Source organism: Myotis brandtii, unplaced genomic scaffold, assembly GCF_000412655.1.
Source record: "Myotis brandtii unplaced genomic scaffold, ASM41265v1 scaffold381, whole genome shotgun sequence".
NCBI lineage: Eukaryota > Metazoa > Chordata > Mammalia > Chiroptera > Vespertilionidae > Myotis > Myotis brandtii.
Genome location: NW_005364633.1, coordinates 439,505 through 453,980, shown reverse-complemented (window position 1 = coordinate 453,980; position 14,476 = coordinate 439,505). Strand labels below are relative to the sequence as shown.

At 35.3% G+C, this 14,476-nt stretch overlaps 1 protein-coding gene across 5 annotated transcripts in view; it reads right to left on the bottom strand.

Annotated features, from left to right (window-relative positions):
- The window catches only part of GLS (glutaminase), a 63,672-nt gene that overhangs the window by 32,589 nt on the left and 16,607 nt on the right, over window positions 1–14,476 (bottom strand). For 4 of the 5 annotated variants that reach the window (XM_014544774.1, XM_014544775.1, XM_014544773.1 and 1 more), the window contains 4 exons: window positions 14,187–14,350; window positions 10,873–10,931; window positions 2,383–2,415; window positions 2,237–2,295 (listed from right to left, as the gene is read on the bottom strand). In XM_014544774.1, the coding sequence (XP_014400260.1) occupies window positions 2,237–2,295; window positions 2,383–2,415; window positions 10,873–10,931; window positions 14,187–14,350 (315 nt within the window). Of the gene's footprint in view, window positions 1–2,236; window positions 2,296–2,382; window positions 2,416–3,735; window positions 3,786–10,872; window positions 10,932–14,186; window positions 14,351–14,476 lie in introns of those variants that run through there. The other variant, XM_014544776.1, reaches the window with a different exon arrangement.

Here is a 14,476-nt window from a genome sequence, read left to right as displayed (position 1 = left end):
AAAATACGAAGATAGTGTAAGGAGCCTCTGGGACAGCTTCAAGCGTACCAACATCTGAATTATAGGGGTGCCAGAAGAAGAGAGAGAGAGCAAGATATTGAAAACCTATTTGAAGAAATAATGACAGAAAACTTCCCCTACCTGGTGAAAGAAATAGACTTACAAGTCCAGGAAGCACAGAGAACCCCAAACAAGAGGAACCCAAAGAGGACCACACCAAGACACATCATAATTAAAATGCCAAGAGCAAAAGACAAAGATAGAATCTTAAAAGCAGCAAGAGAAAAACAGTTAGTCACCTACAAGGGACTACCCATACGACTGTCAGCTGATTTCTCAACAGAAACTATGCAGGCCAGAAGGGAGTGGCAAGAAATATTCAAAGTGACGAATTGCAAGAACCTACAACCAAGATTACTCCACCCAGCAAAGCTATCATTTAGAATTGATGATCAGATAAAGAGCTTCATAGACAAGAAAAAGCTAAAGAAGTTCATCACTACCAAACCAGTATTATATGAAATGCTAAAGGGTATTCTTTAAGAGGAAGAAGAAAAAGGTAAAGATACAAATTATGAACAACAAAGTGGCAACAAATACACATCTATCAACAATTGAATCTGAAAAATCAAATGAGTAAAAAAATCTGATGAACAGAATAAACTGGTGAATGGAATAGAATCAGGGGCATGGAAATGACTGACTAACGATTCTCGGAGGGAAGGGTGTGGGGAAAGCGATTAAACAAAGATCTTATACGCATGTATGCATTACCTATGGACACAGACAATAGGGTGGCAAGGGCCTGGGCGGGGTGGGAACTGGGTGGAGGGGAGCTATGGGGGGTGGGGACCTCTGTAATAGTCTCAACAATAAAGATTAATAATAATAAAAAAACTAACAAAGGAGACTAGGACCAAATTACCAAGACTGATAAATGCTAAGAAATGTAATAGCTCTTGATTGCCAACAAAATGAAAGCTTCAAGCTCTCAAACAAGCTACCTTGTTAACTCTACATTTTAGAAGGTTAGTTCTGACATCAGTTTGGGAAAGGGGAAAAAGAAAGGATGAGTGATGTTATTAGGTGACTACTGTAATGAGAATTACAAGAAACCTGAATTTAGGAAGTGATGATAGACCTGGAGGGAGAAGTATGACTAAAATGAGAGCAGTTGTGCAAATCTTCAGACTTAATGGGAAAAAAGAGAAATAGTGTGAAGTCACTCTACCAGGTCTTAAGGAGGGCAGAGTCTAATGGTGACAATGGGGCAAAGACAAGATACAGAAATAGTTCAATGAAATATGAGAGCACAGAAGGGTGAGATGAAATTAATAAAAAGCTTCCTGGGAAAGTTACTGAAGCTGATGAATAACAGTTGGTAAGGCAGACAACCTGAAAAGGTTTGCCCTCTAAAACATACAAAGCATCACCTACTTAGAACTCCTGCCAAAAGTGTTTAAACTTTATCTAATCACAAGGAAACAACCAGGCCTATAAAAAACAGAGAATATTCACTACAGCCCATGAGCTAGATCCAACTTGCTTCCTGTTTTTATAAATAAGGTTTGTTTATATGGCTATGTTCATACTCAGAGTAGAACTAATAGTTGTAACAGAGACTACTAGTCTAAAATTTTTATTACCTGGTCCTTCACAGAAAAAGTTAGGTAATTCCTGCTCTAGAAAATAAGTGATTGGCACGCTTAAAAAAAAGTCATTTAATAAAATTTTTAAAAGCAAGAGACTAAGGCAGGCAGACTGTTTTACTTTTAAAAGACAAGAGACCATGATTAGTTCCTTAATTAGTTTATGGTATTTAGAGGACATTTGGGGACATCTATATATTGATTAATATCAAATTTAAATAATGTCCTTAAGTGTCGATGGTACTATAGTTATGTAGGAAAATGCCCTTATTCCTAGGATACAAAGGTGAAGTTATTTAGAAGTGAAGCGTCATGATGTTTACGTAATTTCAAACAGTTCAGAATAAAAGCCACCCACATAAATGTACATATCTATATATATAAAAGGCTAATAAGCAAAGTGTCCCTTCGGGAGTTCAACCAGGAGTTCAATCACTCGCTATGACATGCACTATTTCGTGCACCAAGTCTCTAGTGTGTGTGTACGTAGAGATACCCATATATTTTTTTACTAAGGAGAGAGGTTGATAAAAAGCAGATAAGAGGAATGGCCCATTATAAAATCCTAAGTCATAAAGTAGACTCACGTTGCATTACTGAATCCAACATATTCATTACCAGCCATCTTATTCAAAAACTGCATCACCTATAAACCAAAATTTAAAAGTGTCAGTATCAAAAAACAAAGATATAAAGAATGTAGCATGAAAAGTGAATTCTATATTGCACTTACATAGTCAAATTTTTCAGCATTATTCACTCCTTGCTACAAAGAAATAAGACATGAAAACATTAATGAAGGTACCACATTTAAGTTTTAAATGATTATAATATAAAATTTTCAAACTATCATAAAATTAATACACTGTGCATTAGTACTTTCAAATCTAGAAAATGCTTCTAAAGTAACCTAATATTTACATAAATTATATACATTTTTTATTAATACCCTATGTTGAAAATTATGAGTTACAAAGGGAATGCTTTATTTTAAGTATAACTTTACCCAACCCAAAGTTATAGAATTTTAAATACAAGTTACTCCAAATCCCGTATCTTTCATGACAGATAATCTGCTAGACAATGTTACTTCCATATTTTTAAAAAACTTAAAATAAAGTTTCACCCTTAGAGAAAAAGTAAGTATGGTTTCAAATTAAGAGCAATCTACTTGTATTTTTTAAGTAACCTTAAACCAATATATGAGTTAGAAAAATGAGTTATGTTGCAAAATTAATCTTTTAATTCTAGAATATGCAAACATTCTGGATAGATTTTACTAGTATAGAGAAAGCTCTACTTTTAAAATCTCACTTGTTATATAATAAACCTTGAAATAAAAAAAACATATTTCAGAGTCTCTAAAAGTTAGCTACATCTGTATTTAGCATTGTGCCAATTCAGAATATAGAAGATGTATTGTTTCATTGCTTCTATTTCTGACATGTTAGCTACTGCTAATGTCAATAGGTAAAACCTATGTAATGTAGATCAGTTCAAGTAGCCAAACGGTTGCATTTTACCTCAGCGAAGTTTACAAAGCAGTAAGTTGTAGATCTGAAATCAAACGTATTAATTGGTGATCTGCACCCAAAGGAAACAATACATCTCTAAGTTTAAAACAGGTTCAAAATAAAATAATTTGACAACTATAGTTTTAAAAATGAAAAATTTCAATTTTACCTCCAAAAAATACAAAACATTACCAATTAAAATTTTAGTATGGGGGGAAAACCTGTATGAGAGTATTATTTAATTGAATAAAGCCACGTTCATTCTCCACTTTATAAGCAGATTAGAATGTGGCTGACAATCTGTGGAATCCTAAAAATCACTTTAAGAAAGGATGTGTAATCCACATATACAATCAGTAGCTAGAAAGAACACCACATTTTTTCATCAAATTAGTTATTAACAAACTTATACACGGATAATTTAGCTACAGCCATATTGTAATCACTATGTCTTTTCTCTAAAGCGTTCTTCTGACATATTTTAAGTTTTCTTTCCTTATAATACACCAGAAATCAGAATGTAGAAATGTAACTCCAAAGCTGTTCAATGAAAAATAATTAAAAGAAATTACCAACTTCATTGAACTGTTGCAGTTGTCAAAATATTCCATAGATCCTAATGCTGTAAAATATGTAACAACATTTAAACCACAAAACCCTTTTTAAGCATAAAAAATAAAAACCCAAAAAAACAAACAAAAAGAACCACAACTCTTTTGGAAAAGGATGTCAGCATTTGCATTGTGATGTCACATGATTACTGGTTATACAATTAATCAATGTAAAACAAGTTATACTGAACTTTCATTCTCTCACCTAAACTGTGCCCTATAAAATTAACACAAATTTTCTTTATTTAGCTGTTGTGTTTAGTAAAAAAAAGAGAAAAAAAAAGAAGAAAAACCGTTCCAATCCTAGACTATGGCCACCTTTTTGTAGCTTACAAAAATCAAGTACGATTGAGTTTTGTTTCTATAGTTTTTTAAAGAAACTTTCATATTTACCAATGCCTATCATTATAAAAAATTTGAGTAAGCTACTTGAAGTGTTCTAGACAAATTATGTAAAAAATCAAAATAAAATATTTGAATGATGGTGTTGACTCAAAAAACTCTCTCCAAAACTTACCCCATTTAAATGTAAAAGCACTTGGTTACTATTTATTCTTATCATCTATCCTGGAAATAGCATTTAATGTAAGTCAATAAATATATTTGTCCCTGTATCTCTTGGAAAGACTTCATGAACCCAAACAATCATAAGATGTCATGTTATTTTTATTTTGAAAAAGTTACTGTATAGAATTTATTTGTAAAGATATCAGAAAAAAATACGCATACAAATAGAATAAATACCTGCAAACAAATAAGCAAACGTGAACTTAAAAAACCATCCTCATCATCAAGCAGTGGGGTGCAGCGGTGTGGAGGGACAGGTGTGAAAATTAAAATGGTCATGGGCATATGGGGGCTGGGTAGACTCTTCTATTTTGTGTATGTCTGAAGATTCTCATTAAATATTAAAGGGAAAAAGTCCAGTTGCTAATAATTTCTCATGTTAATTTACAAAATTTGTCCTTGAGAATATTTTCTTTACCCTTAAAACAGTATTTGATTTTTAATTAGTTCATGTACCAGTGGATATTTTCTATTACTAGAATGAGTTTAATTCTTTCACTATTTTAAATTTTTACAAATGCACAAGTTGAGAAATATCACTGACAACAGATGAGAAGATAGAAATAGAAAAGGTTTAAAAGCAACAGTATTTTACACACCTATCTCATTACATACAAAAGTCACAGTAATCCTCACAAATTATGCTTATTGCTGCTACAAAAACTAACACCGCGATTAGATCCTCTTTCTATTCTGCTGAAACCAAAGAACTGGAAACAACCTGGTATTACAAGAGGACCTGCTCCCAGTCACTACAGTGCTTCACATACTCACTACCACTGACTCCACTATTTCAAATGTTCTCTTTTGTTGGTGGCCCATAGGTTTTCAGAACCCGAAGCAGTGCACTATGGTAAAATTTGGGACACATGAGAAGTATACCTTTCTTTTGGGAAGTGGGAGGAAACCTGGATTAAAGGCAGATTAACTTCTAAAAAAGCATATATGAAAACTGAGATTTGAAAACTGATAATCTAAAGCTATTAATACGCCTTTTACTCTTGGGGGGAAAAACCCTATGACCAGAAATGTTTATTCCAGTTTTAAATCACTGCATCATTATTATATATCGTGTTATTTTAATCTTTAAAAGTTACATTAAGTATAGCAGGAAAACTTAAAAAAAATAAACTGGACAAAATATACTTACTAAATTTCTAATCCACTGATCAAATGACTTTTTAAAAAAAATGTTTTTATTGATTTCAGAGAGAGAGAGAGAGGGAGAGAGAGAAACATCAATGATGAGAGAGAATCGTGGATCCGCTGCTCCTCACAAATTATGCTTATTGCTGCTACAAAAACTAACACCGCGATTAGATCCTCTTTCTATTCTGCTGAAACCAAAGAACTGGAAACAACCTGGTATTACAAGAGGACCTGCTCCCAGTCACTACAGTGCTTCACATACTCACTACCACTGACTCCACTATTTCAAATGTTCTCTTTTGTTGGTGGCCCATAGGTTTTCAGAACCCGAAGCAGTGCACTATGGTAAAATTTGGGACACATGAGAAGTATACCTTTCTTTTGGGAAGTGGGAGGAAACCTGGATTAAAGGCAGATTAACTTCTAAAAAAGCATATATGAAAACTGAGATTTGAAAACTGATAATCTAAAGCTATTAATACGCCTTTTACTCTTGGGGGGAAAAACCCTATGACCAGAAATGTTTATTCCAGTTTTAAATCACTGCATCATTATTATATATCGTGTTATTTTAATCTTTAAAAGTTACATTAAGTATAGCAGGAAAACTTAAAAAAAATAAACTGGACAAAATATACTTACTAAATTTCTAATCCACTGATCAAATGACTTTTTAAAAAAAATGTTTTTATTGATTTCAGAGAGAGAGGGAGAGGGAGAGAGAGAAACATCAATGATGAGAGAGAATCGTGGATCCGCTGCCTCCTGCACACCCCACACTGGGGATCAAGCCCGCAATGTGGGCATGTGCCCTGACCAGGAATTAAACCTGGGACCTGCAGGCCAACGCTCTATCCACTGAGCAAAACCAGCCAGGGCTGACCAAATGACTTTTAAAAAGCAAACCACATGGCTTGTTTGAAAAGGCAGTAATCAGATCTAGATAACAAAATTATATATATTTATTTTTCTATAAACATACCTATAAAAGATATTAAGGAATCTACATTCCTTTAAAGAAAACTTTATGAATGAAAATTTGATAAAGAGGCAGTGAGTTTCAACATTGGCTGATAAAATGTATTACTAGAGTGGTTTTACAACCTGTTTTTACAACATACTCATGAATTGAATCATGTATTATACAGTTTAACAGGTGAAAATATCATTGTTAACAGAAATAAATTTAATATAAAAATGCCAGTCACTGCATTTATCTGTTCTTTTGTATATAAATAACTTGATTCCGTCCATAAAATATGGAGATTTAAAAGCCAACTGACAATTATAGATCTTAGAGAAAAGACGCCTAGAAGTAAGGCAAAACAAAATAACTGAAAATTTTATAAAATACTCCCAAGTTTAATCTTGCTTTAAAGAGAATGCTTTAAAAGCTAACTACCTGGAGTATTTTAATAGGTATTACAGATAAAAATAACGTTCTAAAACTAGTTTTTTCATAGATTAAAAAACATAGCTTGAAGGACATTAACTAAAAGCCAAAAAAGAGAATCCTATCTCGTAGCCATGATAAAATACCCAAGCTCTGGGTGCTCCTTGAGCAAAGGCCTAGGCCTACAGGTAGTGAGCACCCACTACTGTCTCAAGAATGACTATGCAGCACTGAAAATCAGATGTGACTTTTAAACCAATAAATTTGCTTAAAAATAAAGCAACAAAAAAAGTGAATTGTTTGGCAATAAATTATTTTTCATTTAAAAGAAACCTCAAATACACCAACTGATATAAACATGAAGTAATAAACCCATACAACCCTTTCTTACGCATGTCAGCAAGTCCAAGGCATCATCGATTGCTCCCAGAGCCACAAACCGCCTTAAAAATGTGGCTTCCCAGCCAGCCTGACAGGTTATTGCTGACATAACCAAACCAAGCGTCACAACAGGCAGATTTTCACGGAGCATGGTTAACTCGTTTTAAGAGAAAGAAGGGAAACAAACTTCTGATTTTTTAAATTAAAAAATACTTCTGATATTAAAAAACAGCTTCTTCAAATGACAAACACTGGAAACTACCACTAGAATAGATACATAAACAAAGAAGACAATGTAAGTCTTTTAAGATAAAAAAGCAGAAGTGTGGCAATAATCTTGTAATATGTTATCCTCATTTTTCGTGCCCTAACCCTCAAGTTATTATTATCAGGCTTAACTTTCAAACTATAGCTACATGAAAAGTTTTACCACTGGAAAGAAAAAAATTACGTAAGAATACTACTATTCCACCCAGAATAACAGTGCTCCTTTCAAATTTATTTTTCCTCTTTAAATCAAGTGATCACACCATCATCCAATAAAACTACATCAAAAAGTATTCCTTTAAATTTAATAGCTACCATAGAGAGAAAGAGAGGAAGTATAGTACCTTTATGTTTTATTTATGGTTTTTTTTAATGTACAAAATGACATTTCTTTTATGAAGGTATTTACCTATATAGCTTTGTTTAAAATGTTAAATATTGGCGGTTTCCTACATGTTTAATAGGTAAGAATTTATGCAACAGGTTCCTTCTGTCCAAATCCTCCTTTTCTCCACAATCTGCTAATCCTTTGAACACTTGTTCTGCCTCTTGCCCCATTTCCTGAGGATCACCACCAATCCTACAAGGAAAAAATATCAATACTACAAAATTATGAAATAAAGAGTCTTACTAAAGACTCTACTTAGTGTGTGTGTGTGTGAACGGAAGTAACGTGAAGAGACTATTTTAATAGCACCATAATAATGTTTTGAATTTGAAAGGAAAAAACATAGCTTGAAGGACATTAACTAAAAGCCAAAAAAGAGAATCCTATCTCGTAGCCATGATAAAATACCCAAGCTCTGGGTGCTCCTTGAGCAAAGGCCTAGGCCTACAGGTAGTGAGCACCCACTACTGTCTCAAGAATGACTATGCAGCACTGAAAATCAGACGTGACTTTTAAGGCAGTAAATTTGTATCTTTTGTATAAATTAGAATTCAGAAAATAAAATTTCTGCTTCTTGGACAATATAACTGTGGTAGGTAAAGACAAAGATGTAATTAACAGAAACAGCAAACAGAAAAATCAGGAGATTTAGCTCAAGTCTGATTCTGCTGCAGTTAAAACCCATGCAATTTCTTCACTGCACATAAAGTAAGAGGGCTGGGCTTGAAGAGCCTTTCGGCTATGGTTTTCTTACTCATAAACATTACATGAGCATATAACTTGTAGAGATCACATACAATTAATATAAGAGTTTTGAATTCTTTTTTGAAGAGTCTATTCTATACTGGGGCAGTGAGTTTTAGAGGTATACCAAGCTTATCCCTGACGTACCTCTAGATTTAGATAAAGGTCATTTAAAAAAACAAACAAAAAAACCCCTTGTGAAACACCTTCTAAAAACCAATCAAAATAAAAATTTAAAGTGATCTTAAATATAAACCATACCCTAAAGCTTCATTTTCAGTAAATTTAAACTTTTATAAATTTAAAATCATGATCAAATTTGTAAATACAAGATGACTCAGTTAAATTTTTGCTCTGTTGGACGCTGAACCACACTTGTGTATGTGTGTTTTAACTCTGTTTCTAAGTGCTCACATTAATATGGCTTAATGTAAAGTTCATGGCTTGTGAATGAACATGGTAAGTGAAACTAATGAAGTGACAGTATGGTATGACCAGACATGCATTTCCCACACGTGGCCTTGCAGTGTGGTATATTAAACCCAGGAATCGTTAAACAGAAGATGAATGCAGTAAAGGAAGGCATTTGCATATGCCCTTTCTTGATACTATTGTTGTGCCACATTAATCTTTCTCCAGCATAAGAGCTCAAACTAGGATCCATGGATCAGCTTCAAAGGGTCTGTGAACTCCCAAAAAGTTACATAAAATCATGGTATGTGAACATTTTTTCTGGGAAGATCCACAAAAGGTTCAGAACCCTTCTTGTTTTTTCATTAAGCACTATTAACACATACAATGTATTATTATAAATTTGCTCACCTCTAATTCAAGTTACTTATTCAAATCTAACAATTATTAATGAGACTTTTCTCTCATTGCAGTATTTATTGCACTGCATGGTAAGGGCCCATTTACTTGTGTATACTCCACACTATAATGTAAGCCACCTGAAGGCAGGGCTGTGCCTAGCTGTATTCATATTATAATTTTCCAGAAGAGACAAATAGTTTCTTTTCGCCTCAAACTGACAACTTTTCTCTTATGCAAAACAGTCATAAATAACTAGATGCTATAATGGACAAAATGAAAATTTCCATAGCTTACTGAATTAGTTACATTAAAAAATAACACTTGGCTATATTACCTACGTCATTAGAGTTACAAGGATTAAGTGGGTCAATAGACATATATATTCTTAAGATTAGTCTTCTAATTTAAAGGCCTCTTCTCATGAGCATATAAAATTCATGAAACAGAGGATTTCTAGCATACAAAGTAGATGAATTTTTATTAATTGGGCCAAGAGCATAATTTATATTCAAACATTCTTTGTCTAGCCAAGTTATCCCATCCTCTCCTCAGTCACACACCTACAAAGCCATACATTTCCTTTTTAAAGCTTGGAACACACAGCACAGATTTACTAAGACAGCACATAAATGTTCCAAACACAAATGAAACTTATTTGAATATAACTAAAGTACATAATAAAATCTACATAATATCACACAACAGAACTATTTTCAAATACTAATTTTAAACATTACATTAGAGCTTCCAATTATTAAGGCAAACCAGACACTAAAAAAAATTTTTTTAAATTAAAACATACCATGCAAACCAAAGCATAAAAAATAATGTAACTTAATAATTGGAATTAAGTCTTAATTATTTTAGTTATTATACTAGTATGATAGAAGTAAACCAAATAAAACAAGTTTAAATGAAAATCATAATTAAAGTTCATGAAAATGTCAAAGACTTGAGAATATTCAAGGGTAAATGTACTTTGTCTTAACACAAAGTACCAGAACATTTGTTCCTACATATGTTGATGACAAACATTAAACAATAAAATGTTTTCAACTCTGTTTACATCTGTTCATTTTAAAAGAGCCAAAAGGAACAGAAAGAAAAAAAATATCAAAACTTTAAGAAAAACTTGTGCCTATTGTTCAGCAGAGACTTTTTGAATTTTTGCCAGCTCTTCAGATCAAGAATAACTGTTGAAATTTACAATGAGTCATCTGTTTTGAAATTATATCATTTATTTTTACATTAATAGATATCCTAATTTTATACCAAAAGAGTAATTTAACACCAAAAGAAAACTTTTTATAGTTCTACATAAATAATCCAAAATTCACATTTATGCTTTAGTTATTAAAAAGATGTACTAGGTAAAAAGGAAATGTCACCATTTTACCTTTATTAATGAAGTCACAACAATTGCTCCAGCATTTACCATAGGATTATGTGGCTTATCTGTAACACATAAAAGCAACAGCATTATTTCGAATACCTGATATCATTTTCTGTGACGCATAGTTTTCCCCATGAACATGTACCTATTTCTTTATGTAAGCCACTGTCACAGTTTTGGGGGGGATGGTGGGGAATATGGAGGAATGCACTTAAAAATCACTTACATATCAAACCAGTAATGCACCTGTAGGAAGCTGCTATCCTAGATGATGCAAATCGACCAAACTGTGGAACGACCAGTCGCTATGACATGCACTGACCACCAGAGGGCAGATGCTCAGCACCGGAGCTGCCCCCTGCTGGTCAGTGCGCTCAGCCAGAAGCCCTGAGCTGGGCTCACAGCTAATGAGCACAGCAGCGGTGCAGGAGCCCCTCCCGCCTCCGCGGCAGCGCTAAGGATGTCCAACTGCTGGCTTAGGCCTGTTCCAGCCAACAGTTGGACATTCCCCTGAGGGCTCCCAGACTGCGAGAGGGCGCAGGCCGGGCTGAAGGACCCCCTGCCCCCAAGTGCACGAATTTCATGCAACGGGCCTCTAGTAATAATTGTATATGTGAACAAAAATTCATGTACAGAAGGCAGTGCTTAGTAGTGTTAAGAGCGCATCCAAATTTCCTAATTCTGCCATTTATTAGCTATTTAACTATGGACAACTAACTGATCTTCACTGTGCATGTTTTCCCATCTGTAAACTAGGATAATAAAGCACCAGCACCCCAGCAAGTCATAACGCTTAAATAGAGGACTCCGGTCAAGATAGAAGAATAGGTAAAGATGGTACTGGCATCCTCCAAAGATCACATCAAAATTAAAATTAAACTACAGTACAGCCATTATTGAGAATGGCATGAGCTCTGACTGACCAGAAGTCCTATAATTACAGATATAAAGAAGCCAAATGGAGATTGGTAGGAGGGGCAGAGATTTGAACAGGCTAGTCCCACACCCACGTGTGTAGGTTAAAAATCAGGAGGGGAAACTCGCAGCTCAGAGGCCCCCTGAAAATTGAGGTGTCCCGCCCGGCGCTCGCCCTTGGCTCTTTCCCAACACATCGATGCACACCAAGCTCCCAGCCCAGGGTTCCAGTGCCAGGAAGAGAAACCCCTATAACTTCTGGCTGTGAAAACCAGCAGGAATTAGTTAAGATGAAGGGCTGCTAGAGTCTCAGGCACTCCTATTAAAGGGCCTGCATGTGGACTTATTTGGACTCACTCCCTCTGAGCCCCAGGGCAGGGGCAGCAGCCCATAAGGCACCAGGGACATACATACAGGGAGGAACTGAGTTGTCTGGCTTTGGGCCAAGGGCTGGAGGGGCAGCTTTCTCACAGACACAAGTGCTGGCAGAGGCCATGCTTTCACTGCTGAGCCCTCCTGCTGCAGGTGCAGAAAGGCACCCTGAGTCCCATCAACCTGACAATCACTGTTCACCCAGCCCTGGTGATTCCCTGAGGCCCCATGCATGTACAGGAGGCAACCAATCAATTTTTCTCTCTCTCCCTGCCTCTCTCGAAAAAAATCAACAAAAGCAATTCCTCGAGTGAGGATTAAAAAAACAACCACCACCAGTCAATTCACCAGAACTTCCTAGATTACTCTATTTTACATTACATAGAAAAATATTAAGTTTTTCTTGTAAAATGTTTAATCTTGCTAGAACAAAAATATTTGTTCTTCCCATATTAAATCTTTTTTTCCACATTAAACCTTGATTTCAGTGAGTTTAATAAATAAATAAAGTACGTCTGCATGTACTGTCCTTACTGAAGTTACGAGTTTATGGTAATCTCCATAGTCAAATGTAGCATCACATTAGAAAGATTATAATAAAAGAATGGTATGTAATCATTCTCAAAATAATTAGGAAAAGAAACATGAGAAAATACCCTCTAACTTCACTAACAAAATAAAACAATGACTATAAATCACATTTCATTTTTATCCAAAATAAAGAAAAAATACAAAAGTATTTCTACAAACCATTATTGCAACTACTGAATTCCTTCACTCTTGCTTTCTTCAATTATCTTAACTTACACAATGAGGAACCTAGCATGTGCCTGAAACATTAAAAAAAATCCACAAATCTATAGGTTGATATGTAGATTTAAAACACCAACTGCTATCAGATCAAAAGTACTAACTACCTTTGTCTTCACTTTTCTTTTGGATCCCTGTAAAGTAATAAGGCTTGTTAGTTGTCTAACTATTTAATGCAAAATGTTTCTTTCAAATATTAAATGTTACAAAACAGAAAAAGCAAAAACACTATCTCAATCAGGGCCACCACTTAAAACTTATTATGGAAGTTTTCAAATATATCCTATCCTATATAATAAAAGGCTAATATGCAAATAGACCGAACAGCAGAACAACTGAACAACAGGTCGCTATGACATGTGCTGACCACCAAGGGGCGTGCGCGGAACATGGTGGGCATCAGCCATGGCAGGATGATGGAGGTGAGTGGGGGTGCCAGACCAAGGTGGGGCACCGGTTGCTGTTATTGGGTCGAGCCTCTGGTGGTTACTGAAAATTCTTTGCTCCCGTGTGCCACAGTCCTGCCTGGCTCTCGCACCCGCTGAGGGTTTCTTCACCTCCCCCTGGCTCCTGAGGGGCGATTGGGGCAGGAACCGCTGCTTGTACTTGCTGACAGCGCCAGCCCCATGCCAGCAGTGGGTACGAGTGGGGCTGTCTGCAGACAGGGGACCAGGGGACCGCGATGGGAGGGCCCAGGCAGGGGTGTGGAGGATTGGCCGATACCCGCCCCTGTGCCCACTGCAGCCTCTCGGCCCACAGTTCCTTTCAAGGTGCATAAATTCGTGCACTGGGCCCCTAGTACAATATAAAAAGCAGAAATATAAACACCCATGTATAGCTATCCTTTAGCTTTAACAATTACCAACATACAGTAGTAAGTCACACCTAGCACTCTCAGCTACACTCCATGAATTCTCTGAAAGCAAATTCCAGATAGTGTGAGATTTTACTATAAGCTATTCCCCTATGTGATTATAAAGTAAAAATCTTATCCTGCCCCCACCCCTATTATCTTCTCCTTATTCCACTTTCCAGTGGTATGAGATGCCTAAAATAACCATTTTAAAAAGTAGGTTATGAAAACATCTCCACTGGTTTCACAGAATTCTATGAAAAATGAAGTATGAATGCTTTTAATGTTCCCCCCTCCAAAAAAAGACCCACTTAAGTTTACATAGGAAAGGTATCTTTTTTCTGACCAACTTTTATATAATTCTTACCATCTTCATTTAAAAACAGTTTGTTGAATCTTAATCCACTTGGCTCTTTCCCAACATAGCGATGCACATATTCTGTTCCAAGGTCATTAACCGCAATGGCATATTTCAAAGGTTTCACACAGGACTGAAGACAAAATGGAACTTTGGTATCCCCAATAGAATGCCTATTTAAAGGAAGGTTAAATAATACTTAGGATAAACTGGAATCATTGGTGTTATTTTTACATGGTAATGCTAATTTACAACGGTTTCCCTATAATTCAACCACAAATTTACCTAGATATTAAAAA